This window comes from Charadrius vociferus, unplaced genomic scaffold (genome assembly GCF_000708025.1).
Source record: "Charadrius vociferus isolate BGI_N301 unplaced genomic scaffold, ASM70802v2 scaffold71, whole genome shotgun sequence".
NCBI lineage: Eukaryota > Metazoa > Chordata > Aves > Charadriiformes > Charadriidae > Charadrius > Charadrius vociferus.
In genome coordinates, this window is record NW_009647032.1 from 2,262,073 (window position 1) to 2,288,167 (window position 26,095).

The following is a 26,095-nucleotide window of genomic DNA, read 5'->3' on the forward strand; positions in this document are numbered from 1 at the left end:
TTGCTGAGCTACTATGCCCAGGCGCCTCTCTAGCGAGCCCAGTTACATGCCCATCCCCCTTCAAATCTAGTTTAAAGCTCTCCCAATGAGCCCTGCTAACTCTGCTCCAAGAACCATTTTCCCCCTGCGAGACAGGCTTTTCCCATCTGCTGCCAGCAGGCCTGGTGTTCTGTAAATCAGGCCATGATCGAAGAACCCAAAACCCTATCTGTGGCACCAGGTTCGGAGCCAGTCATTGACCTGCTGGCTCTTCCTGTTAACCCCCTCATCGTTCCCTGCAACAGGAGGGACAGAAGAAAACAAGACTTGGGCTCCCGATCCCTTAACTAGTCTTCCCAAGGCCCTGAAATCCTTCTTCATTGCTCTTGGCGTTCTTCTTACTACATCATCACTGCCTATCTGAAACATTAAAAGGGGATAAGAATCTGACTGCCGCACCAGGGACGGAAGCTTCCTCTTAACGTCACCAACCCGGGCCCCAGGGAGGCAGCAAACCTCCCTATATAGCGGGTCCGGTCTACATATGGGGCCCTCTGTCCCTCTCAGAATCATCCCATGATACACAGAAAAGCGGGCAGGAAACTGAGATGCAGCCACAGCGGCCCAGTGTGTGCTGTTGTCCTCTTTGATCACAAGCTGCTTTTGAGCAAATGCAGAAGGCTATAAGGGCTACATACCAAATAGGCCACACATGGCTCAGGGAATAGTGTGCTGAGCAGAGAGTGAGCCATGGCCATGGTTTCTCGTGATTACTTAGCAGTGGAGAGAAAGAAGTCAGGGGAGAGTCCTCTGTCTGGAAGGTGTTGACAGGCAGAGGAAAAGATGAAGGAGCCAAGCAATGCAGGAAGAGCTGTTGATTATATACATGCAGATATAGAAAGTACAAGAGAAAAAGAAAGAGATGAATATGGATATAAAATGTTGGGAAAATATCCATCCAGGTTCACAAACTGAAAATCAATCTCATTTCACTTGCCCTCTTCCCTCTTCTCATTTATTGACAGGACTGTGCTTTAGCAGTAGTAGTCGCGTGGATCTAATACAATCACATAGCCATCTTGCTAGAAATACCACTAACCCCCACAGGAGCTGCAGCAGTGCTGACCTTAACGATGCTCATGACTCTTGCAAAGTGAATTCCAAAAATGGATTATTTTTTTCCCTTAAGAGAGCAGGGATATGGTCTGGTCCAGATTTCTGATCTGAAGTACACCTGAAGTACAAAATGATCTGAGCAACGGAGCCTAAAACTGTATTAATGACAATTAATTTCCAGACCCCAGAAACAATAGAAGGCAGGGTTTTAATTAAAAATTTTGAAGATGACACAGGTAGAGGGTGAGAGATTTATGACCAGGTTTCTGTTTTCCAGAGGAACCGAGCATCTATAGCACCTGCTAAAGCTAGTGGTATTCATGGATGCCCAACCACTTCTGAAAACTAGGCCATATTTTTCTTGTCTGCTCTGCAGATGGGGAAGAAACCACAGAAATATACTTTTTACTTGGAAATCTATTTATTGTCTTTTTTGTGGGAGCTTTCAGTTGCCTTATGTATTATTTGTCTCTCTGCTGATATTCACACAAGATCCAGAACAGAGGCATGGGAAGGGTTTACTCTGCATCATTTAGTGTTGCCAATGACTTCTGCCCTCTTGCAAGCTGACAGCTGCCCGTATGATGGGTTGTACTTGCATGACCCTTTTGCCTGCAGGAGGCAAGGGTTAGCTCGGCAGGACCCTCCTTTCACCCATGCTTCACTACCACCCAGCAGGGATGTGTTTTTTCTGTACGTATGCCTTGGTAGTTCCTTGGTATCCTCATAACTCCCCATTGCTCACCCTGGTCTTGCAGAACTACAGGATCTCCTTAAGCTGTAAGCAGCACCATGGCTCTCCCACCCCAGGGGCAGCATAGGTCCACAGGCAGTATTACCTCAAGATGTGCTGAGCCCTACTTCCCCAGAAATGCTGGGAAAGCCACCAGAGCAGTACAAAGGTTAGATAGGAGGTGGGGGCCAATGTTACCAATGTCAAAAATCTCAGTGGATTAAATATGTTAGTGGGGAAGTCCAAATGCAGGTGTGGGTCTAACCCAAGGTGACACTGTGGGTGCTCTGGGTCCCTGCTGTCACTCCAGCAATGCCCCTGGCTTGACAACCAGCATCCTCCATGATTCAGGGAGGATGGTAAGTTGCCACTGACTTCAACTATCCAAAAATGCTGTTTATTTCTGAAAAAAGCTTTTCCATGGAGCTCAAGTGATTTGCCAGCGGCTGTGACCTGTCTCTGTGCCTATGAGGAACTAGCCAGGGGTGAACCCAGATGCTGGAAGCTTGCTGGCATGAAGCAGCTCCCTAAATTAATATATTTTCTTGGGTAGCATGAGGGCTTTTGCTTACGGTGTATTTAATAACTTTACTGCTGACAAGTGTATCAGAAAAAAAAAAAAAAAAAAAAGGAAAGGAAATTAATCTGATTATTTACCCTATCTCCAAAAAGACTAAGAGACCACTTACTGCTGGTATCCCTGTTAGGAGTGGGAACACAACATTTACAGAGTGCAATGCTGATCAACAGGCTATTCTTGACCACAAAACAAGTCACACACTTTTCTTTTGGGCCCTGGCATGTGATAAATGCGGCCATCATATCCCTGCCAGAGTAGCCAAGAAAGGTACCCTGGACCTGACAGACACTGGGCAGGAGCTGCCTGTCAAGTCGCCTCTTCCCCATGCTCTCAGCCACCCGCCAACAGGATTTATGGCTTTGGGATATCATCCCCCTGGCCCCGTGACACTACCCACAACAAACTAGAGCGACACTGCAATTCCTGCCAGGAAAAAGCATCTGTGCCACCTCTTTTCCTGCTTCACCACTTCTTAAAGTGGGAGAGAAATTTACAGGAGCATGGGAACAAGAAACAGGCAGACGCATGACACTGATGCCTCTGATTATCTCACCGCACCGTGCTGGCCCCCTTGCCCCATGCCATGGCTCCTGGCCAAGACAGCTGTGGCACTCATTATACTTCAGAGTACTAGGAGGTTTAATGAATAATGGTCAGTGGCTTGCTGGTCCTCATCCACTCCCTGCCATTTGGGTTCACACTTCATTAACTGAGAAATGTTTTTCCTTGGGGGATCATACTTCTTCCTCATTTGACCTCAGTTCTTGACTCATTTCCAGTCTACTTCTTGCCTGGTCCTGGGAAAAAGCAAAGTGATTATGGCATGGATCAGTGGCCAGGGCAGGAAATTGGTATCAGAGATGAGATACCCTCAGGTCTGGTGACTAATGACTGCAACTTCAGAAATGAAAGGAGTCCCACCATAACAGAAGGAGCTGGTATCTGTCACAACAGCACCCTCCGAGTGTAAGCTACCCTTGCCTGACCCTGCTCGTCCCACCTCACTGCTCTCCCAGTGCTTTTTTTTGCTTCCTTGCTTTCAGCCGAGCAGGCTCTTTGCCAGGAAGGGCCTCCCTACTTTTCCTGCCTCCCACTAAAGATCCATCAGGACACATTAACATACCTCCCATTTTGGTTTTTAGTTCAGCACTGGAGGGGTCCAAAGGATTGTTTGGTATTTTATTGGAGCTACAGCTACACATTCTGCCTTGCCCTTTTGTCAGGGTCTTGCCAGCGAGACTGATGGAGGTGATGCCAGCGTGATAGCAGGGAGAAATGCAGTGAAGTTCTGTGGTTCACACATAGCGTTGACTCTCAAAGCTCAAGCACGAGGTCTCGGCTCCCTCACAACCTCCCTGCACACAGTGGGGACCCAGCCTCTCCACAGTCACCAGTGAAGAGGTGGCAGTGGACTTGGGAAACCACTGGTGCGAAATCCAGGCCTGAGGCACAAGGACTAAGCTCAAACACTTCCTAGCTGCTGTGTGCCCAAACCAACTGCAGCAAGACCCAGGCACAAGGGCGATGGTGCTGCTGCTTCCCCACAGCCTGCCTCTACTCATGGCTGCACTCCCTGTCTCCTCCTGAATATTGTGTGGAATGTTTGTGTGGACGCAGAGGATTTATTTCTGACATTTTTGCAGTAGCTGCTGCTTCATGCCTCAGTTTCCCTACTTAGAAATATAGAGGAGTATTTTGCCTCCTCTGGGATGTTTTGCCTCTTTGCTGCATGGCTCTCTGGGACAGAAACCATCTGCTGGTGCATCTCTTCAGGGCCACACACAGTGGTGCCCCGCAGGACCCAGCTGCTAATATTAAACAGGGCTTTGGAGCTGGTTCAGGCTACAGATTCACATTAGCACCAGGGCAAGACTGCGCATGGCAGATAGAGCTGCAGTGGCACTGGGTGTTCACCCTTGCCCTTCTGGCCTCAGCAATCCTTGGGTGTGCAAGCAGGCAGCTCTGGCAGCCCCCCAGCTCTCCCTGAACCACAGCAGCATCCCCTGCCTCTCCCTCCACTGTAGAGGGGGACAGGCTGGGGAGCCCCCCCGCCCCCAGCCAGGCTGCTTCACTTTCACTCCCTTGTTCCTTTCCCCTCTGCCACGAGGAGCTGGACCTGCTCTAAAGAAAGATGCTGCCTTTTCTAAAGTTGGAAGACAAAACCTTTATTTGCAATATACCGCATCAGGGAGGAATTAATCATTTTCAATTTATTTGTATTTGCACATCAGGGAGCTTTGTTGGGTTTTTTTTCCCTCAAACACATCGTGGGTGGCTTTTCTGCAACAAGCCGGGGGGAAAAAAAGGCCCTTATTTATTTACTTCCCTATGGAAAGATCTCAGCTGGTATTAGTTAACAATGCAGTTTTGTGGCAGGGAGATAATATTCAGAGGGGAGACTCTCTCAATGGCCTGAGCTGGGGCATCTGCACACGGAGGGAGTGTACCCTCCCCAGAGCTGCTGAATAGAGAAGCAGCAAGGAGAAGCCATGACTCCTCACAGCCTTTTCATGTACTGTACAGAGATAAATATTTTTGCCTCCAGTTCTGACATTTGCCTGTACAGAAAAGACAAAGCCACCCACTGCGTACAAAGTCTACTCAGTACCACTGCTCTTTTAAACCTGATTATTTTTTGTTTAAGCTCACTCAGACCACTGGAGCACCATCAGGGGCTTGAAGAACCATATTCAAATTGGACTTTCCCAAAGTATTAGGGAAGGGCTTGAAGAACAACATTCGAATTGGGCTTTCCTAAAGTATAAGGAAATTTAAAGTTTTAAAGCACAATATTTGCATTTAAATCCTGCTGGGTCCATGATGAAAAGGCTGATATCTCTTTTACTGTGGTCTGTAGAGCCTCCCAACACACTGCTAGGAGCCCCCCAGTGCTGCAGAAGGAAAAGGTGACCACAGCCAGGAGCTTTTCACCACTCATTGCAACATGGTAATGATCAAATACCGGGGTGGGATACATCCTTATAAAGCCATACAGTCTAATCCCAAGCCCAGCAAGACATATTTATGTGTTTCTTTGAGCTTGATTTTGTTTCTGTTGTACCCCTTGAGGAGCATTTCACATTCAGAGGAGGCTGAACACAATCTTTTCAAGTCTCAGCCCACAGAGGATTAAATAATTGGTAACTCTGGGAACAGCAGCATCTAGGCATGCATATGATCCCAGGCAGGATCCCAACCTTGGTCTCCCTGCAGCTTCAGAGGGTATTTTAGCCTGGTTTAGGCACTCAACCCGCTGCTAAGACCCTGAACTCCTGTTCTGGAGCTGAAACACATTGCCCTATCCACCTGGTGTTCCTCCGTGAAACCAGGATCTCTTTCTCTGTGTGTTCATTGGAGAGAACCATTCATGGGTAGACAGCTTTGTAGGGAGAAAATGAACAAAGAAACAAAACCAACCCCTAAACCACATTTTGGATTAAAACCACAAAAAGAATAAGGGTAGCAGCTCTGAACATAGCATCTTTGTGCCTCCAGAAATGCATGGCCTGACCCAAAACAGAGAGCACAAAGCGGAGCCCAACACTTTGGTAACTGCACTGAAATGCCCCTGACTTTGCTGCTTACAGCATTCATCTTACAGGTGGGCAGGTCAGACCCTCTGAAGTGGTGGAGGAGCTCGTCTCAATTCAGTCCTGCCGCTGGAAATGGACTATAACAGAAGCTTTAGCCAGAAAAGAGAAGCAGCACCACCAGCACATGCTCCTCTGTTGTGCAGACAGCCCCGCTGCGTATGTTTGCATTGCAGGTCCTGCAGACCTACCCATGCACCATGGGGCTCACACAAGAGCTCAGCTCACAGCAGCTCAGGACTTTACTGGTTTTGGTACATCCATCTAGCAAACAACATCCATCTAGCAAACAACTAGCTGCTTTGAAATCCTCCCAGCTGAAATATAAAAATCTGTGTTAGGTAACCCAGGAGCACGGCAGCAACTGAGTGCTGATGTTAAAGACCAGAGGTTTTCCTTCAGACACCTCTGGCATCACTACGTCTTTTTTGTTGTAGGGCCAAACCTCATTTCAACTTTCCAAGAGTAGGACCTGCTATTTAATATTGTCTTAACCTGCTCCCCTCTCAGCCCCTCCTCTTTCTCAGCTTTGCAGAAGCTTTTCTTTAGTCTTGGGAAAGCTGAAACACTGTGAATTTATTCACCAAGGAGACGCACCTGCTGTGCACTCTGGCTTTTTCTGAATTACAGCTGCAGCACAGGCTGCCGCCTGCCTTTGGAGAGCTTCCAGAGGTGCCTGGCATCCTTTGGGTGCAGTCTGAATGTGCCCTGGAAAGCAGATACCAAGCAATAGCCGGAGTCCAGACAGGCTCCACCTCTTCTCTCCACCACTGGTTGTACAGTCACTAGGCTATATTACAATTTAACCCTCCTGATGGCTGATAAAGTTACATTTAATAAAGAATTTGAGAGCAGAGCTCATTTAGTTGTGATAAGAAGTTGCTCTAACACAGGCACAATGCTACAGATGCAAGGGAGTGTTATATTCAAAAATAAACACCAGTAGCACAGAAGTGCTTATGCATTAGGGGACTGGGCACTGAAAGGACAAGTGAAGAGATGCATCCCCTTCCCTTGGCTACAAATTCAGGCAGAAGAGCACAAGCCTGGAGGACTAATTAAGGTACTTGTAAGCCAGCTATTAAAGGCAGGTGTTTATACTAGTTTTCTTGCTGTTGGCTTGTTAGGAGAAATGTGGTCAGCTTTCTCTATTATTCTTTTACTTCTCTATTACTTTTTACTTCTTTCCCTGATGGGCAGTTAAGGCTACAGAAAGCAAAAACTTCTGAGACGGTGTATTTGTTTATACTACTTCTATATTTATCCTTCAGAGCAATGGATAATCCCCACTTTTATCTTTTACAGTTTTCTTTTGTCTTTGACAGTTTTGCAATCTGTAGAAATACATGATCCACCAGCCATTAGAAAACCCTGTCCAGGGCTTGGTTTACAGATCTCTCCAAGAGAAATAATCACATACCCGTAACAGGTATAGGCTGGGAAAGCATGTTCCTCTCATTTTCTTCATCAGCTACTGGTCTGGCCTGCTTCTTGACAGGATCAGGCTGAAGGTTTATGTTAAATTGAGAAGGCTCTAAAGAGAAATAAAAACTCTGGATTTTCTCTTTTTATAGACTTTAAAGAGAAATAAAGGACCTGAAAAATCATAGCTTAAGAAAAGCTTTCCCCAGCTGGGCTCTAACTTGCTCTCTCTCTTTAAGAAAGCTTTGCTTAATGGAACTAGCTGCCTCAGGTGTGTAAAGGTTGCTCCCAGACTTTTCTGCTTGCCTGATGGAGGGAGAGCACTACCTGCGGTGGGAGCTGTGTGAGAAGGTACATGTCTGTGAGATGTTCTGTGGGGTTTTTTTTTGCCTTTGAAAACAAGTATTCTGTTGGCTCTGATCTTGAGTCAGCTTCCATTTAATTCCTCTCATGTGAAAGCAAACCACAGAACAACTGATGCAAAGTTGCCACACAGGGTTATCTTCACATGCTTGTGTCCTCGCCCACTAGAGGCAGTGCACAGCATTCGCAGATGTTGTCCTGCGATGGTTTTGTGGTCCTCTGTGGTTTCTTTGTTCTTCGGCTGCCTGAGGGGAAGGAGCATGTTTCTCTTCCTGCTTGGCTGTAACAGAAGTGGTGGCAAGTGTGACTCCTCTGCCTGGCACTGTTCTCCCCCGCAGCCTCCTGTGATCAGCTCTCTGCCTGCCTAGCAAACAGCAGATGTGAGGAGAGCTACTGCCAGGCTGCACGAGATGCACTGGAGGCACTGGAGACACAGTTTGAGTATTGCTGTCGTAGATGATTTCTGTGACCTGTGAGAGCCATTGGCTACTAGGGAGGTTAAGCATGCAGGCAAGTTTTAAACAAAGATCCAGCATCTAAGTGATTCAGAACTGTATCCATAGATCTGCCAGCTGAGGTAAAATTACAAGGTTCATCCCAGGCTTCAGGGCTTCAAACTGACCACAAGCCAGAGGCAGGAAAAATGTCCCCTTGAGGAAGCTGCATCTTCCTACAAAGCAGCTGGATCTGCAGGTCCTACTGGCAGGATGCTGCCCCAGCTGACCTGTTGGCCTACCTGGGACAGAAGTTGTTGGGCTGTGGTGAGCTGGGAAGCAATACTGTCCCTGCCTCCTGCTACACAACAGGGGTTGATGTCAGAGGAAGATGAGAACCCGGGAAGCCTGTGATCTCCCCATACCACTCTCTGTGGCAGTCTGGGCACTACGGGAAGGTGTCTGTTGAGTCGGTGCCTGAGCCTCATCTCCTATCTCCTCTCCCCCTCTGGTACACCAGGGTACAAACAGGGCTCAGATGTGCTGCTGCTTTTGGGTAAAGAATTGTCTTGATTGCTTTTGGCATCTTTTCACAGCACTGCATTTCTTCATCAGCCCATGCTCACCCCTCTCAGTACAAAGTGTTTCACAGCCTTAGAAACCCAATTATCTTCATGTTCACTGAAAATGCTCAGAAAATCACTAGAAATTGCAACCACACAGAGGAAGGAGCAACAGTAGCCTTTATTTGTGTCACGTTCCTTCCAGCTCGCTTTACAGGAATTGGTGTGTGAAACACCGCCATATTGCAATTCTTGCTGATTAGCAGTGGCAAATGAGATACTACACCTGCATGGATCTGCTCCAATTATTTCCCTGCTTTCAGTCCGACTTTATGTATAAAGGCTAGAGAGGTATTAAGTGATAAGTAGCACCTTATATTTGTATAACTAAATCAGCTTCCACAGAAAGTTGCCTGATGAAATGCCTTCTAAGGCAAGAGGAATTAAGGAATGCTGTACATCCATAAACTGCTTTGTTTTGCTGGAATAATTCATTATTTAAGGCTTAGTGAAAGAAAGGGGTGAAGGCTGTCAGCAGGGAAGCCCTCTCAGTCAGCGTTTGGCTTGCAGTGCCTTGAAGAGATTTGATGTGGCCATCAGGAGAGTGTCAGTTCCCATTGCGTTTATACCTGAAGCCTGGCAAGGAGAGGAGGGCGGACAGACGAGCACCTGGGAGCACAAGTACAGCCTCGAGTGAGTGCTGCAGTGCTACAAGTTCGGGATCCAGAGCTTCACCCAAGGACACTGAGCTTGTGGGGCACTCTTCTCATGCTATCAACACCAGTGAGGATGCTCCAGGTGCACTGGTGCTAATGAGATCCCTTCTTCCTCTGCTATAGAAAAGACAATGTAAAATCAATGTACAATATGCTGGGTTTTTTAGTGTGCCAATAAAATAGATGATTAAGGAGCATCAGGCTGAGATGGACCTCTTGCTCTTGCAGAGGCCCACGTCTATGCTCAGACTGCAACAGCAAAAGCCAAATGACACTGGCTGTGGTGGTGGCAGCAGTGTTTAAGCCACACTGAAAGCTTGTTATTGTATCTATTCAAGCAGTATTTCTCCCTCTTTCTACCTCTGTCATTAAGATTGACTGCTGGCATGCTTCATTCATTGCCTCCCTGTACAGATGAGTCTTTGTTTTTGCACTAGTGTCCGAGAAAGTGCCTGGTGAGTTCAGAAAGTGAAGCAAGCTGAAATCTGACACCTCTGGATGACCAGCCTTCAGCTACCAGCAGCACCCAGATTCTCAACAGAGAGGCAGAAAACAAACCAAAAAAAGCCCAAGGATTCACAGTTTTTTGAAATAATTTCTATCAAAAAGCTTGTTTTACCCTCAAGAGTCTGTAAGTCCACTAAAAATTATGCTGATTTTGCTAATACTTCGTCTGATGGGCCCTTTACATCCTTCTGAAAACTCAGTCTCACCAAAGCGGCACAGTACCATTCATCATCTGGGACATGCAGGTCATCCTATGCTTTGTAAAATCTATGTTATGAATTAAAAGCTCAATGCAAACAAAGCCAAAATGGTATCATCAGGGTTAAGGTGGTGGTGGTAGCTGTGTTTGTTTTTAAAGAGAAACAAGGTTATCTTTACTTTCCAAGCCAGAGGAATGGCTAATATTAAAAACACATCGTTCTTCAAGATACCAAAAGCACCTAAATGCACACACAGGAATACCTGCAGAGTCAGGCAGAATTACCTTACTGGTATTGGTTAGTTAGCAACTCAGGCACAGGTTAAGAAAAAAGAAATAAAGAAAAAAAGGAAAGAAGAATTACAGCCCTGTCTTAGAAAAGAAATTAAATATCCTTGTCTCCATCTACTTAAGATTCCTGGAAATCTTCTTGGTCTTTCTTTGGGAAATGCCCTGTGATACCTTTAACTGAGAAAGGACTAAATAAAATGAGGTAGGACATCAGAATCTGGCCTTTCATCGTACAATCAGATCTACTGCCTTTTTGTCCCATGTGTAACACTCTTGGCACCAAGAGAGGTCTGCTTAAGGGCAGCCGTCTGTCTGCTCCAGCTAACTATAGCGCAGGAACTACCATTATCAACATTTGCATTCCCCAAATTCCTTTGCTGATCTCTAATGGGATTTTTAAACAGCCCTGTTATGAAAAAGTGACCTTCACTCTGTAAGCCTTGGGCACAAATAATTTGTGTTCAACAGATGTAAAGATGGAAAAAGGCTAAATGCAAAATCAACCCAAAAGCTTACAGAGAGTAATATAGGTTGCCATGAAACCACTTTCCTAAAAAGCCTGTTATGCTTTGGGTTCCATTGTACACATGGAGACATGGGGGCTCACAGAAATCAATGCTGGAATGAACTCTAATTAGCTGGAATTAACTTCATGGTTAGTAAGGTCAGCCCTCATTCTAAAAAGTGGAAAAAATATTTTAAAACCTTATACAAATGACATATTCTTCATGTGTTAATTTTCTAGCAGCCCAGATGCTGCTTCGATGTGATTGCTGTCCCGTGCAATTTATGTGATTAAGAACTCTGCAAAGATGAGGTTTATTGGGGTAATTTTTAAATAAAGCCCTGAAGTATCTGACGAATTTTTAATTGAGTGGGACTTAAGCTCATGCTTTAGTCTAAGTAACTGCTTAAGCATATGGCTGAAGTAGGGTTTAGCCAAGACTGGTTGATCCTGGCCATACCAAGGAAGGCACAGACTGCACAGGGGATCTCCATCTGGTCATGGTGAAATTAGAGATGTGCCACAAAACCGTGAAAGAACAACCTACAACTAATAATTGACATTTGCTTGAAACGGTGTTTTCATCTCACCCAAGAGCTGCCACATTGTATTTCTGTTTCTGAGACTGACAGGATGCCGGTGGAAGAGGCCCTCAGTAGCTCAGGAACAATTAATTGGTGACACTGACAATTATGTCTGGATTGATCACCTTGCTTTTCAGGTTCATTCAGAGGCAAGCAATAATGATATCACACCATGTTCTCTAGTTATGACAGGACTTGATTTGCGGTCTGTACAGAAATTAATTAGAGTTCAAATCAACAGTCTCAGAAGCTAAATGAGCAGAGAGGCTCATAATAGCTGCACAGAGGTAGGGAAAATCTCCATTGCAGCGTTTCTGTTCCATGCATGTTTGCAAGTTGAAGGTGTTTTTAGCGGCAATATTTAGGACAAATGCTGGTTTTGGTAGAGAGATAAAAATATGTGGAAAACTGCGATGGTATAATGGGATGGTTAAGATCTGTATGCCGAAACAAAGTTGTATGGTATCACCTGTGGGCCAGAAGGACTGCACATGAACAGTGGCCAAGCTCGCTATTGCCAAGTGTGAATCAGAGGGTATAGATAGTTTCATTTAAAAAGTGGCATGACTGTTTTTCTATCAGACTGCCCTCTCTGGTGTTTTCTATACTGTGAGCCTAACTCAGCAGCAAAGGCAGCTGTAGAGGAGTTCAGTGGCTGCTCTGCTGAGAGAGCACCATTGCACGAAGCTCAGGCTGAGGACTCCTAGGGGCAGCGGTCAGCTCTGACCCGTGCTTGCATAGCTCCAGCACACCGGCAGTGGGGTCAATGAGCAGGTTTCCATGCTCCTGTGATAACAGAACAATAAAACCTAATTGTTGATCCTAAGAACAGGAGACCGGGCCACCTGAGGGTGTTACCTGCCTCCCTGATAAAGGCTTATTCAGTATTTCGGCAATCAGTGCAATGCAGGCCAGGTCAAATCAATAACATAATTCAGCCCAAATATGAATAATGCACCAGCACCTAAACAGCACGATCTAGGAACAAAACAGAAACAGGGCTAGGATGGCACTGTGTAGCCTATGGGTACCTGCTGTAGCAATCGGGAATATCATGGGATTTAAACTGACAAAATGAGTGAACCAGAAACCCTGGCCTGTTCTTTGTCAGGCATTGCACTGCATGTACCTGCTGCTTCCAGTTTATCAGGTGTCCTCAACTGTATTAAATTGTAAAAAAGATTGGAAACTCACCCTAAAAATACTGTGGTGCCTCTTTACTGATTACTGATTTTCATAGTTTCTAGACTGTAGTCTTTAGTGTTAGGCAAATTTTGATTTAGAGGAAGCTGAGGTGTTTGATCCTGAATTGAAAACAATTTGCCTTCCATTTTATCATATCACAAATCTAAAGCTAATGAGAAAAAAAAATAATCACAATCAGGCAGATGATTAAAAAACAACCAAACCCACCAAATGCTACAATACACCCAACAGCCTGTGACTGAATCTGGCACTGCAAGGAGAGAGGGGAAGATTCTCCCTAAAAGATTCAGGACCCAGTTTTCCTCCCTCCTGCCCATCACTGGTTTCATTGATTTTACTACCTGAGTGGCTATAACTGTCTCCCCTCAAGGTTCCCATATAATTTCAGATTATCCTAGAAACCAAAATGAGAAACAGAAGTATGGAAAGTTGTTAAACTCTACATTATATGCAAACAAATTGACCACTTGTGTAGGATCACTCCATGACTTCAAAGGGTGGCCTGAGAGCCTGGCTCCACTCATCCATCGCTGTCAACAGAAAGTTAGGGGTATAAGCAAGGTATACAATGAACCTTGCAAAGCAAATGGGAGAAGGCCTGAATAATTTGCGTATGTATAATCATCACTGCAAAGCCAAGACAGTACGTTTCACACAACACATGCATTCCAGCTGTAATGTACATCTGCAGTGTAAGTCACCCACCTAACATATAGACAGGAAACAAGGTTTTTCCAGTTTCTGAGTGTAACACAATAAAGCAGCTGAGTTTAACCCTGTCGACACCAGCACCAGAGCAGGAAGAAGCCCAGAAGACTGTTCATATGCTTAAGGCATCTTGCTGGGTCAGGATCTGAACAGAATCTATCTGATGGATGTTTCCACCTTTTGTCAGGGGAGTGAAATGGCTGGCCCAGGGCCAGCTTCTGATCGTGGCGTGGTTATTATACTTAGAGTCTCTTCGCACAGGATTACAACCTCGTTGTTATAGGGGAAGGCAGCTCTTGTGGGGAGACATGAACATGGAAGCAGAGAGTATCTCAGGACCAGCCCACACAGCGGTGAGCAGACCTGCAGCCTGCTTGGGGCATGGAAGAGCTATTTGAGCCTCTCAGTTCTGCTGCTGCACGCCACATGCAGCTCTTTCAGGGGTACTCTAGTTAGAAGTAGCAAAAAATCGAGCCCAGAAGGCAGAAACACAAGAACCCTCAGGATTGTGCCTGAGAGGACTCGCTGACATGTTTTGGCCACATAGAGGGAGGCAGCTCAGACTGTACGGGTACCTAAACAGCCAAGAGCCAGAAACCACAGCCTGATTTCACATACACCCAGAAAAATCTCTGTACAGAAGGACCCTAAAGGAATGCCACAGACCTTACATGTGGCAGCATGACATACCTTGCTCCTGGATGCCATGAAAAAGAACAGTTGATGGAAATTTCCCAAGCTCTTGTTCCTTAGCAAGTGCTTTGGATATCCAGTTTGCTTTATAACACTGAATGAGCGTATTCTTGCAGGGGAGCAGGGTAGTAGCATCTTTTCCATTTTCAAAGGACAACACCAAAGCAGAGCAATTCTGTAGCCAATGGGAAGATTATAAACCTGCCCCCTCACCACAGCTCTGTGCTGCTTGGACTTATACCTTAAATGAAGGTATCATGTATTAGGTTTAGTCTTTTCATAAGAAAGAGAAAAAATTCTCATCAAATGTATCCATGATGCTTAAAAGAACACCCAACAAACTGTCCTGACAAGTGGCTCTGCTGGCTACACAGAGCTAATTCTTTCAAATAGTTTTACTGAGCCAAGGAACAGAAACAGATGATGCTCACAGCTTCCATATTAGGAAAGTTCCTCTGTGAGCAGAGCATGATGAGAATTAAGGGGTCCAACCTGAAAATGCTCTCTGGCACAGCACTTGCAAAGACAGCAAGATCATGAACCCCCATGGGACTACATGTAGGAAGCCACCTGTTTACAGTGTTTACAAGTAAGATTTGCAGGACTGGTCTCTAATGATACGCGTGGCGCTTTAATTTCAAAGCTGTTCTAATGCCCTAAAACCTGTTCAATATGGGGAGAAGCTGTTCTGAAACCTCCTGAGGCTTTTGGGAGATGGAGCAAGGAATATAAAAGTGATCATGAGCACTGCAGTTGCCCAGAGCATTGCACCTGGAGATAGCTCCCTCTAGCAACTGTCTGCTGTGTGAAACAGTAGGTGGACTGCTCCCTGGCCTGCCATACTTCACCCATACATTGATGATTTCCTCCCCCACTCTCTGTACCAACGTACCCTTGAGAAACAAGGAGAGGATTTCCTTCTGGCCCACCCTGGACCGCTAGTGTCATCAATAGGGACTTCATCACGGGACCTCATGGTCTCGCAGGTCCTCCCTACAGCCTGCTGTGCCTCACCACTGCTGCCAACTGTGCTGAAACTGATAGTGATTCCAAGTGACTCACTGCAGGCTGTGGCAAGAACAAGTGCTAGGGCTGGGATTTCCAGGCTTTTTGGCTTGTTCTCAGATAGATCCCCTCACTTTGCATAAACCTCACTCAGGACGCATGTTCCTCCTTTCACAAAACAAGCTCAGAAATTGTAGGAATCTGCTGAGTTATTGCACAGTAATCCTGGCAGCAGCTTTAAGGATATATTAAATTAAATTGTTAACTATACCCCTGAAATCCTTCTTCTTGAAAGACCATTTCTACTTCATACCATTTATTAAACTCAGCTGCACTGAATTATTAAACTGAAATCCTCAATTACTCCCATCACTAAAAATACCAGTGTGGCTTTTAGACCCATATTTCTACATTTTACTGTAATGCATTCTTCATTTTAATTACTGGCACCGTATTTTCAAAGGCCAGTGCCTTATCTTTGCAGGATATTTGTCAACCTAAAAAAGGTTGATGAGTGAATAAATTAATAGGTCTGACAAGCAGTGAATTCTTGAAGGAGAAGTATGTGGGAAAAAAATCACATTGTCAAGGTGAAGTAACAGGAGGAAACATCAGCTGCTTCTACTGCTGCAGGTGTGCATAGCTCAAGACACTTTTCTGGTATTCATTACCAGAAGGAGACTGAGTAGAAATGTTTCTGTAAAGGGAAAAGAAATCTTTTGTAAGAATGGGTAAATTTGTGGACTAAAAGCATAACAAGGGCTCCCCAGGTAAAATTCCTAAATGAAGAAATCAAGATCGTTTCTAATCAAAACCACAAAAGACACCCAAACAACAACGCCAGCCCAAAGCGAGCCTCATCTGGCCAGTGGCTCCTAACAACGAACCACTGCCGTCCTCTGACTGCCATTAACTTTTCTGATTCAAAGAGCAGATACTTTGTCATGAAAATCCCATCGTCAAGGTCTGTCAATGGTCTAGCCCACCGTACAAACTCCTCTGCAACAGTAGGCAGGAACGATAACTAACTCAGGAATGATAACAGACTGTCATCTGTTTGGCCCAACCCATTTCTGAGCATCCCACTGACCTACCAGCCAGTCAGCATAACTAGAAAAGTCTCCTTAGGAAAGCAAAGGGTTGCTTGTGACATGACGTTGACAGCTGTGTTAGCTTTTCTCTAACCAGAAGAGACACTTTAAAATAAGACAGCACACACTGATGTAGGGTCCAGCAAAACACTGGTGTGTGGAAACCAATGTCCTTACCTTGGTTGGTAGCCCATGCTGATGCCTCTCATGCTACATTTGCATTTTTGCTACCTAGGCCAGCTGCCTGTGTCAAAGTCACTCCTCTGCCTTGTTGTGTGGACATACCTGCATGCCAGCTGTGACACCTCATAGGTTCATGGTATGGGCACTGCCTTGCAGGAAAGCTGGCTTTAGGTTCTTTAATGTAGTTCCTGTCAGCTGATGATCAAGAATAATTATCCCCAGCATTCAAATTGGAGCACATGCGAGGAGACGGTAAACTGCCCAGCACTACATCCTCAGTATCCTAAAGTCAAATGCAGTAATGAGCTTTCTTCCTCAGGGAGCAGCAATGTATCCAGTCATCATCTTTTTAAATACACCTCCACCTAGTACAACAAGAGTCATTGTTTTTCTGTCTAGTTTCTTTCTTATTTGTGTGCTTTCAGTTTCACTATTTGTAAAAATCCTGGGATCAACAGTGACTTCAGCAAAGAGAGATAAAATAGAAAATGCAGGTAAGACTCTAGAGACCATGCTAGATTTTTCTTCCTTACAAGACAAATAATATATTACATTATACCTCTCATTCCCCTTCTAACCTTTTTAATAAGAAGAGACAAACACAAGCCCAGCTGCACACTGCCAACATCTGACAGGGTCAAAAACTTTTAACCCACAGCATATGCAGTTGTACTAAACGTACTATGAAAATTAGCTTTCTGGGACCTCTACCACCAGAAGGATTCTCTGGAGATGATCATGTTTCCTTGAATTGTTTCCCGGAGTAATTCTAGACTAATTCCAGTTAAGAGGGAAAAAAGGTAAATTCTTGAACTCTACCTCTGGCTCTTCTCTTCTAGGGTTAAAAACAAGGACAAAAGAAATAGACCTTGTCCCACATACACTGAGAGTTCCCTCCACCCACCAATACAATGGACACTAGGGTTAGCATCAGGGTCACACTGAGGAACCAGCTACCAGAACTGCTCTGAACACTATCAGAAACACCTTCTTTTGCTGAGGTGGATGTGCCTCTTACTTGCCTGATACCCTTGGTATGCTGACAAAAGTCATGTTTTTCTACTCTTGTCCAGTTTCTGCATTTATACATAGTTCTGGTGAAAGCTTTGGTTTGCTTCTCATTTTAAATGGTGACAGGGAAAACAAAAGCACAGCATGCATACGAACAAGAAAAATATCTGTGAAGGCACAAAGTAGGGCTGAATTTTCAAGGACCATCAGTTGATGATTCAATATAGAAAGATCCTTCTTTGCAATTCTTAATGCTATTGAAGAAGGCGAATTACATTTTTACTAATGAAATGGTTCTTAATGTTTATATATGCATTAACTATCCCACCTGTTTTTAACAGTCACTGTTGCACCATAGGAGCACAGGGACTACATCGTCTTCCAGACCTTGCTTCTGGGGCAACAAAACTAGCTGGGCCCTTGATGTAATCTGGTTGGTCAACTCTTTTCTCTTTCTAATTTATATCCCACTGCTTTCTAAACCCCCATCTTTCATTCTGTGCTGCTGGTGTTAGAGCCCAACTGCAGTCCTTAGAAGTAGCTCTCTGCTATTCAGTGCAGTTGGCTTTTGAATGAAACATGAGGTTCTTTAGCACCTCAGGAGGCTGAGCATGCTTTAGCAGCCCAGCGCCAGCAGCACAAGGACTGCCCTTTAATTCCACCTAAATACATTCAGAGTTGTTGGTTTTGCCCCTGCTCAGAAAGGGGCTTAGTGGGAAAGTCAAAACAGATCTCAGCCAAAGGGAAAAAAATAATACAGCAAGCCCGTAAATTAAGTCAAGCAAGTGTATCCTAGGAACAAGAAAGAGCTCATGCAGATGAGGCAAACCATGCCATGCATAGAAAGCAAATCCCCACTGCTGGTCCTCCCTCATGCCATTCCAAAGAAGCAAATCTCTATGTGAAGCATTTGTGAGCATGCTGGAAACAGAGGGCCCCTAGAAAAATAATTAAGAAATAAATTCCACTATTCGGTGGTACTTGTTCCAAAGGAGACAAAGTGTCTTTTGTGAAATGTTCCCACCAGAAGCCTTGCAGAGTTTGAACTGCATCCACAGCCTCCACTGGTATTAAACCTGAAGTAAGATCTTATTGTTTGCGTTTCCTTTCACTACTGAAAATCCAAACAGATTTAAAAATATCTGACTAATCAACTAGGTCTGAGCTGCACTTTTCCCAGGATGTGAATCAACTTTATTATAATTTTAAAAAATCTATTAGCATTATTATGGCAAGAAGATTACCACAGAAAGTAAGAGGGGGGTAAGGTGCTTAAACACAGCGAGGAGATAATCCCTAGACTCTAACAATAAGTCCCTGCTCATTCATCATATGAAGTCATATCAAGTCTGCAGTATTGTTTGCTAACTAGCATGTATTAGGTAAGGATGAAATTTTTAGGAGGAATTATGCCCTTTCCAAAACCTCCTGCCAGCTCAAGAGGATTTCGAAACCCAGCTAAATGTAACACACCTTCATGTTTACTTTCTTTGCTCTGAAACTCTGAGAAGTTAACATAGACCAACCACACTGCCTTATGCTTTGTGGGATACGCTGTGGGGTCACAGAATAAAAACCAAACCCAGGCTGATTTACAGATATTTCTGGGGCAGGAAGAGCTTCAGCAAAGGTCTCAGGAAAAAGGTCAAATCACTGGAAGTGTGACATCCTTCTTTTCCTTTTTTCACTAAGAAAGGTTGGTAAGTGACATGCAAGATTCCTGTAAAGTCTCCCTTGCAGCCAAAATCCCTGTCTCAACAGGGTCCATCAGCAGAGGATGCATCATCATCATCGTCATGCCTTTCCCCTGGGAAAGAGAATTGGGACGGAAAGGATGAGCTCTGTAAGCAAAACAAAGTAGAGAATGGGAAAGAGCTGAGAGACCAATTAAGCCCTGCACACATGTAAGCTCCCTGCATGGCAGCTGACCTACAAAGGATATTTAGTGTAGACAAAGGGCTGCACATTGAAGTGATAAATTAACGAATGCAAAAGCTATGCAGTATTAGGCTGTGCTGAAGGGAGTAGATTATTCTTGCATTAACTCTATTATAAAGAGATGATCAATGCCACATAAATCGAAGCAGATATATTGGCATAAACACCCGGATTCAGCTCCACTGCCTTGCATATTCTTGGTAATAGAGTTTGCAACACTTTAAATGCAAAAAGAGAAGGCAGCTTCCAGAAAATTTCTTTCATTGTATTTCCACTTATGCAGCTGGGTGGAGCTGGAAGAAAGCTCTCTCTGGAAAACGCAGTTCACCTGCCACCCCACAAGAAGGCAGAGCTTAAGTAGCCCACCATCTCTTTACAAGTACTGGGGGATGTTTTAGTCCTCCTACAAACATCCCTGCTTTTTCCGGCTGGGAAGAATGCTGTGAGTGACAGCTGGGAAGGGATAAAAGAGGCAAATGTGGGCGTGAAAATTTGCAATTTGCAAGTGAGCACTGAACCGTGTCTCTAGACAGACACATCATGGTGAGTGAAAGGAGCTCTTTTAAGCATAATAATCTTTTAAAGTCTGTCATTTGAGATGTAGTCTGAGTTCAGATGAATGATTTTTCAACCTATTACATTTCCAATCTCCCCCTCCTCCCATTATTAAGGAACGCTTCCACACCCGCTTCCTCTATTGGATATTGGAACAATGCACCCTCCAAGACTGTTAGCTTCCATGGAGATATTTAATAAAAATGCAATGACTAGAAACTGTGAAGATAGAGCGGTCTGAGGAACAAGAAATTTAAAGACACAAATATGCAAAACTCCTCGAGATGCTGCCAAGGCAGAAATTTCAGAAGGAAAACAATGCTGAGTAACATAATTTGCCCCAGTAGCTGCAAGTCATTCAGCAAACTTGAATTAGCTCATACCTCTGCTGTCTCTGCAAGGCCTCACGAGAGAGGAATGAAATCCTTTATCAGCAGTACCAAAAACCCCTCCAAACAGCGTAAATATTAGAAGGCCCCAGTTAAAGTCAGGGAGCTGGCAGCTGCCCCATGATGATTAATGTGTTCACACATCTCCCTGTGCCCTGGCTCTGCCATGCTGAGCTACTGTTTGAGAATTTCATAACCTGAGCAGCCCCTTTGCTTTCAAAGGCACAGCCTGGTCTGTCTAGTGATTTGTCCAAGAGGCAGGTAAAGTGAGAGTCTGGTTTCCTCTTTCTCTCCCTTCTTTCTTGAGGGGAATTTGCCCTTAAGACTGGGGCATTGAATAGGGACTACCAAATCACTGTAGTGAGTAACACATTGTACAATGAAATAAAGAACAACTGAACGTTCACAGTAAGGAGGAGATTAGACAGAGAAACCTGTTTTCATAAACAAGCAGGACTAGCAACACAAGTGAGTGATAGCCTGATATTAAAGAATACTGCATTACTGCTAGGAAAAATTCAGCAGTAAAAAAAAAGGAGAAAAGTAGGCACACACAGGCCCTCTGTACATCAACAGGAACCCCCTGTAGTGCATGTCCTGGCTTCAGCAGCCTGCGTGAACCCATGTACCATCCTGGTTCCTGTTCAGCTGCAAACACACAAGCACATCTTAATGCCTAATTAAGATATGCCGGGGAAAGAAAACGGAAACTAACAGAACCAAGAAAGGTGCTGGTAAGGACAGAGTCCCAATTAACAACTGAAGAGAGAGCTGGCCCATGCCTTTCATGCGATGATTCTAGTTGCAATTTGTACCCTTGAAATCAATTTCTAATTTGCAATGACAATTCATTTGTTTCTTTTGATGCCTGGCTTCAGAGTCACTGAAACATGCTGCTGGCACAGCCCTGGAGGCTGATGACCCGTTAAGCCTCAAACCAGGCACTACGTTCCACCCTGCAGAAAGTCATAGAATCATAGAATTGTTATGGCTGGAAAAAACCTTTAAGATCATCAAGTCCAAATGCTATCTAACTCTACCAGGCCCACTTCTAAACCACATCCCTGAGCACCATATCTATACAGCTTTTAAATACATCCAAGGATGGTGATTCAACCACCTCCCTGGGCAGCCTGTTCCAGTCTGTGGTAACCCTTTCAGTGTAGAAGTTTTTCCTAATGTCTAACCTAAACCTCCCTTGGTGCAACTTAATGCCATTTCCTCTTGTCCTATTGGTTGTAACTTGTGAGAAGAGACCAATGCCCACCTCTCTACAACTTCCTTTCAGGTAGTTGTAAAGAGCAATAAGGTCTCCCCTCAGCTTCCTTCTCTTCAGACTAAACAACCCCAAGTCCCTCAGCCACTCCTTGTAAGATTTATTCTCAAGACCCTTCACCAGCTTCGTTGCCCTTCTCTGGACCCTCTCCAGCACCTCAATGACCTTCTTATACTGTGGCACCCAAAACTGAACACAGTACTCAAGGTGCGGCCTCACCAGTGCCAAGTACAGTGGGACAATCGCTGCTCTGGTCCTGCTGGCTACACTATTCCTGATGCAGGCCAGGATGCTGTTGGCCTTCTTGGCCACCTGGGCACACTGCTGGCTCATGTTCAGCCAGCTGTCAATCAACGCTCCCAGGTCTTTTTCTGCTGGGCTTTCCAGCCACTCTTCCCCAAAACTGTAGCATTGCGTGGGGTTGTTGTGACCCAAGTGCAGGACTCGGCACTTTGCCTTGTTGGAGCTCATACAGTTGGCCTCAGCCCATTGATCCAGTCTATCCAGGACCCTCTGAAGAGCCCTCCTACCCTCAAGCAGATCAACACTCTCACCTAACTTGGTATCATCTGCAAACTTACTGAGGGTGCTCTCAATCTCCTTGTTGAGATCATTAATCAAGATATTAAACAGGAGTGGCCCCAACACTGAGCCCTGTGGAACACTCCTTGTGACAGACCACCAACTGGATTTAACTCCATTCACCACCACTCTCTGGGCCCAGCCATCCAGCCAGCGTTTGATCCAGCAGAGAGTATGCCTGTCCAAGCCTTGGGTATCCAGTTTTTTCATGAGAATGCTGTGGGGAACAGTATCGAAGGCTCTACTGAAGTCCAGGTAAATAACATCCACAGCCTTTCCCTTGTCCACCAAGTGGGTCACCTTGTCATAGAAGGAGATCAGGTTTGTTAAGCAGGACCTGCCATTCATGAACCTGTGCTGACTGGGCCTGGTTGTCTGGTTGTCCTGTAAATAGTATGTAATGGCACTCAAGATGATCTGCTCCATAAGCTGCCCCAGCACCAAGGTCAGACTGACAGGTCTGTAGTTCCCTGGATCCTCCTTCCAGCCCTTCTCGTAGGTGGGTGTCACATCTGCTAATCTACAGTCCGTTGGGACCTCCCCAGTTAGCCAGGACTGCTGTTAGATTATGAAGAGTGATCTGGTGACCACATCCACCAGCTCCTTCAGCAATCTTGGGTGTAACTCATCTGGCCCAATAGACTTGTGTATGTCTAGGTAGTGCAGCAGGTCACTAACCATTTCCTCTTGGATTATGGAGGTCTCATTCTGTTCCCCATCCCTGTCTTCCAGCTCAAGGGGCTGGGTACCCAGCAAACAACTAGTCCTGCTATTAAAGACTGAGGCAAAGAAGGCATTAAATACCTCAGCTTTTTCCTCATCTTTAGTCACTGTGTTTCCCCCTGCATCCAATAAAGGAGGAAGATTCTCCCTAGTCCTCCCTTTGTTGTTAATGTATTTATAGAAGCATTTTTTATTGTGTTTGACAGCAATAGCCATATTGAGTTCTAGTTGGGCTTTGGCCCTTCTAGTTCTCTCCCTGCATAGCTTCAATGCATCTTTGTAGTGCTCCTGAGTGCCCTGCCCCTTTTCCAAAGGCCATAAACTCTCCTTTTGTTCCTGAGTTCTAGCCAAAGTTCTCCATTCATCCAGACCGGTCTTTTACCCCACTGGCCCATCTTTCGGCACATGGGGATAGCCTGTTCCTGTGCCTTTAAGACTTCCTTCTTGAGGAGTCCCCAACCTTCCCGGACTCCTTTGCCCTTCAGGACGGCCTCCCAAGGGACTCTGCCAATCAGTCGCCTGAACAGACCGAAGTCTGCCCTATGGAATTCCAAGATAGCAGTTCTGCTACCCCCTCTCCTTACTTCACAGAGAATTGAAAAATCTGTTGTTTCATGATCACTATGCCCAAGACGGCCTCCAACCATTACATCTCCTTCAAGTCCTTCTCTGTTAATAAGCAGCAGGTCCAGGAGGGCATCCTCTCTAGTTGGCTTCTTCACCAGCTGTGGCAGGAAGTTACCTTCCACACACTCCAGGAACCTCCGGGACTGTTTCGTCTCTGCTGTATTGTATTCCCACCACATATCTGCGAAGTTGAAGTCCCCCACGAGAAGAAGAAGTAGCAATCATGAAACCTCTCCCATCTGCTTATAGAGTATTTCATCAGCCTCATCTTCCCGATTGGGTGGTTTGTGACAAACTCCCACCGCGATATATGCCTTGTTTGCCTTCCCCTTTATTCTTATCCATAAACACTTGACCTTATCATCACCGTCATTAAGTATTACACATTCATATTTCTCCCTGACATAGAGGCCCACTCTGCCGCCTCTACTTCCTCACCTGTCCCTTCTGAAAAGTTGGTAGCCATCAATTGCAGCACTCCAGTCATGCGAGTTGTCCCATTGCATTTCTGTGATGGAAACTATATCATAGTTTTCTCACTGCACAATGGCGTCCAGTTCCTCCTGCTTGTTGCCCATGCTGCATGCATTGGTATAGCTGCACTTCAGCTGGGCTACCGATCCTGCTACCTTCTTGGAGGGAGAACCCCTAATTCCCACCAGACCAGTCTCAGATGCTTCCATAGTTACCAGCCTATCAAATTTTGTGTCTTTGCTGCCACATGGATTGCCATCCCCCACCTCCACTGAGGTGGCCAACAGTAAGACCTTACTACGACACTGTCTCACAGGTACCGGCATGCTGCTCCCAGGCTCCTTGCTAGCAACCCCAGTTTCATCCCCATCCCCCTTCGAGTCTTGTTTAAAGACCTTTCAATGAGCCCTACTAGCTCTTACCCCAGGATCCTTTTCCGCAGTTGAGATAGGTGTTCCCTATCTGTTGCCAGCAGGCAGACTTGGTGTCTTGTAAAGCAGCCTGTGGTCAAAGAACCCAAAGTCCTGCTGATGACACCAGTCTCTTGATCTGCTAGCTTTTCCTGTTTATCCCCTCAGCAATTCTTGCAACTGGCAGGATAGAATCAAACACTACTTGTGCTCCCAGTCCTTTAACCAGCCGTCGCAGGCCCTCAAGTCTCTCTTCATTGCCCTCAGGCTTCTTGTTGCAATTTCATCACTGCCTACCTGAAAAATCATTAACAGGTAGTAGTCTGAGGGCTAAACTAGGGTAGGGAGTCTTCTCTGTACGTCCTTAACCCTGGCCCCAGGGAGGCAGCAGACTTCCCTAAGGAGTGGGTCTGGCCTGCATATAGGACCTTCTGCTCTCTTCAGAATTGAGTTACCTACTACAAGGACCCATCTTTCATTCTTTACTGAAGATGTTATGATGCGAGGCATAGTCCGTCTCGGCCTTGGTGGCAACTCGAAGCTAGGCGAGCTGTCATCTTTGTCATTATTTGGTTCCCGTTGCAGAACATCATACCTTTTTTGCAAGGGCACCTGGGAGGGTGGGGGGGGTTGCTGGGGAGACACGCCTCCCGCACCTGCCATGTCAGGCAGGAACTTGTCGCCATTACCCCCATTCCTCTAAGTCACCACATTCGGCCATGCTGATAGAGGATGGGGAGTCCTCTGTATCTGGAACTCTGGCTGCCTGAAGGGTTTGTTTCAAGGAGGGCAGGGTGCAACTCTAATGATCTATCTCTTTCTCTTTCTTACACTCCCTGATACTTCTCAGCCTGCTTACCTCCTCCTGGGGCTCTGTCACTAGGTGGAGGAGCTCCTCTACCTGGGCACACCTCCCAGTGCTCACTGCTGCCACCCAACACTGGCGTAAGAGCAGGGCACACTCTGCAGCCCAATGCCTGGGTGGCAGAGTAACCCCATGAGAGCTCTGTCTGGGACGCTGCATCAGAACTGGTGGGTGCAGAGCTCAGGGATGCCATGGTCTTCTGCTGAGTTGTTACCATTGCTTCCTGGCTGAGTTAGCAAGCTTTCAGTGCCCTCCCACGTGACCTGCTGTGCAAACTGCCATGCCCTGTTTGCCTGGTCTGTTCACCCATCCTGTTGGTGAGAGCTAGGTCCGGTGTCCAGGACCTTTCAGTCCTTAGTGTGTCCTGGGGCAGCTACCAAGAGCTGATGAAGGTCATCCAGAGTGCTGGTACGATGGCTGTGTGCCTAACAATCCACCAGGATTTACTTTGACAGGAAAAATCATAAGTTATGCAAACCAGATCTTATGTTTTCCATCTGTTAGTTCCTTCAAACCGTGCAGTTATGGGTAAAATGTCCCTGTGCAATGATTAAACCCTTCAAAGTGGTTTCTCTTACTGGCCTTGCCACACAAGCTTGTTCAGACCTGTACAAACAACATCAGGTGAGATACTGAGGCATCCAGCTATCCTGCCCTCCAAGTTTCCACAAACTGTCCTGTGTGCTCTATCCCCAGGGTGTCTGGGGACATGGAAGCCAGTGAGCTCTGCCTTTGCAGTTTTGCTGGGCCTTTCAGCAGAAGATTTGTAAGCACGTT

General features: G+C 45.6%; 1 protein-coding gene across 1 annotated transcript in view; it reads right to left on the reverse strand.

Annotated features, from left to right (window-relative positions):
* Positions 1 to 23,748, reverse strand: part of LDLRAD3 (low density lipoprotein receptor class A domain containing 3) — a 186,312-nt gene extending 162,564 nt beyond the window's left edge. Inside the window, exon 1 of the mRNA XM_009895599.1 lies at positions 23,325 to 23,748. Within this exon, the coding sequence (XP_009893901.1) occupies positions 23,325 to 23,748 (424 nt within the window). The remainder of the gene's footprint in view (positions 1 to 23,324) is intronic.
* Positions 23,749 to 26,095: the final 2,347 nt, after the last annotated feature.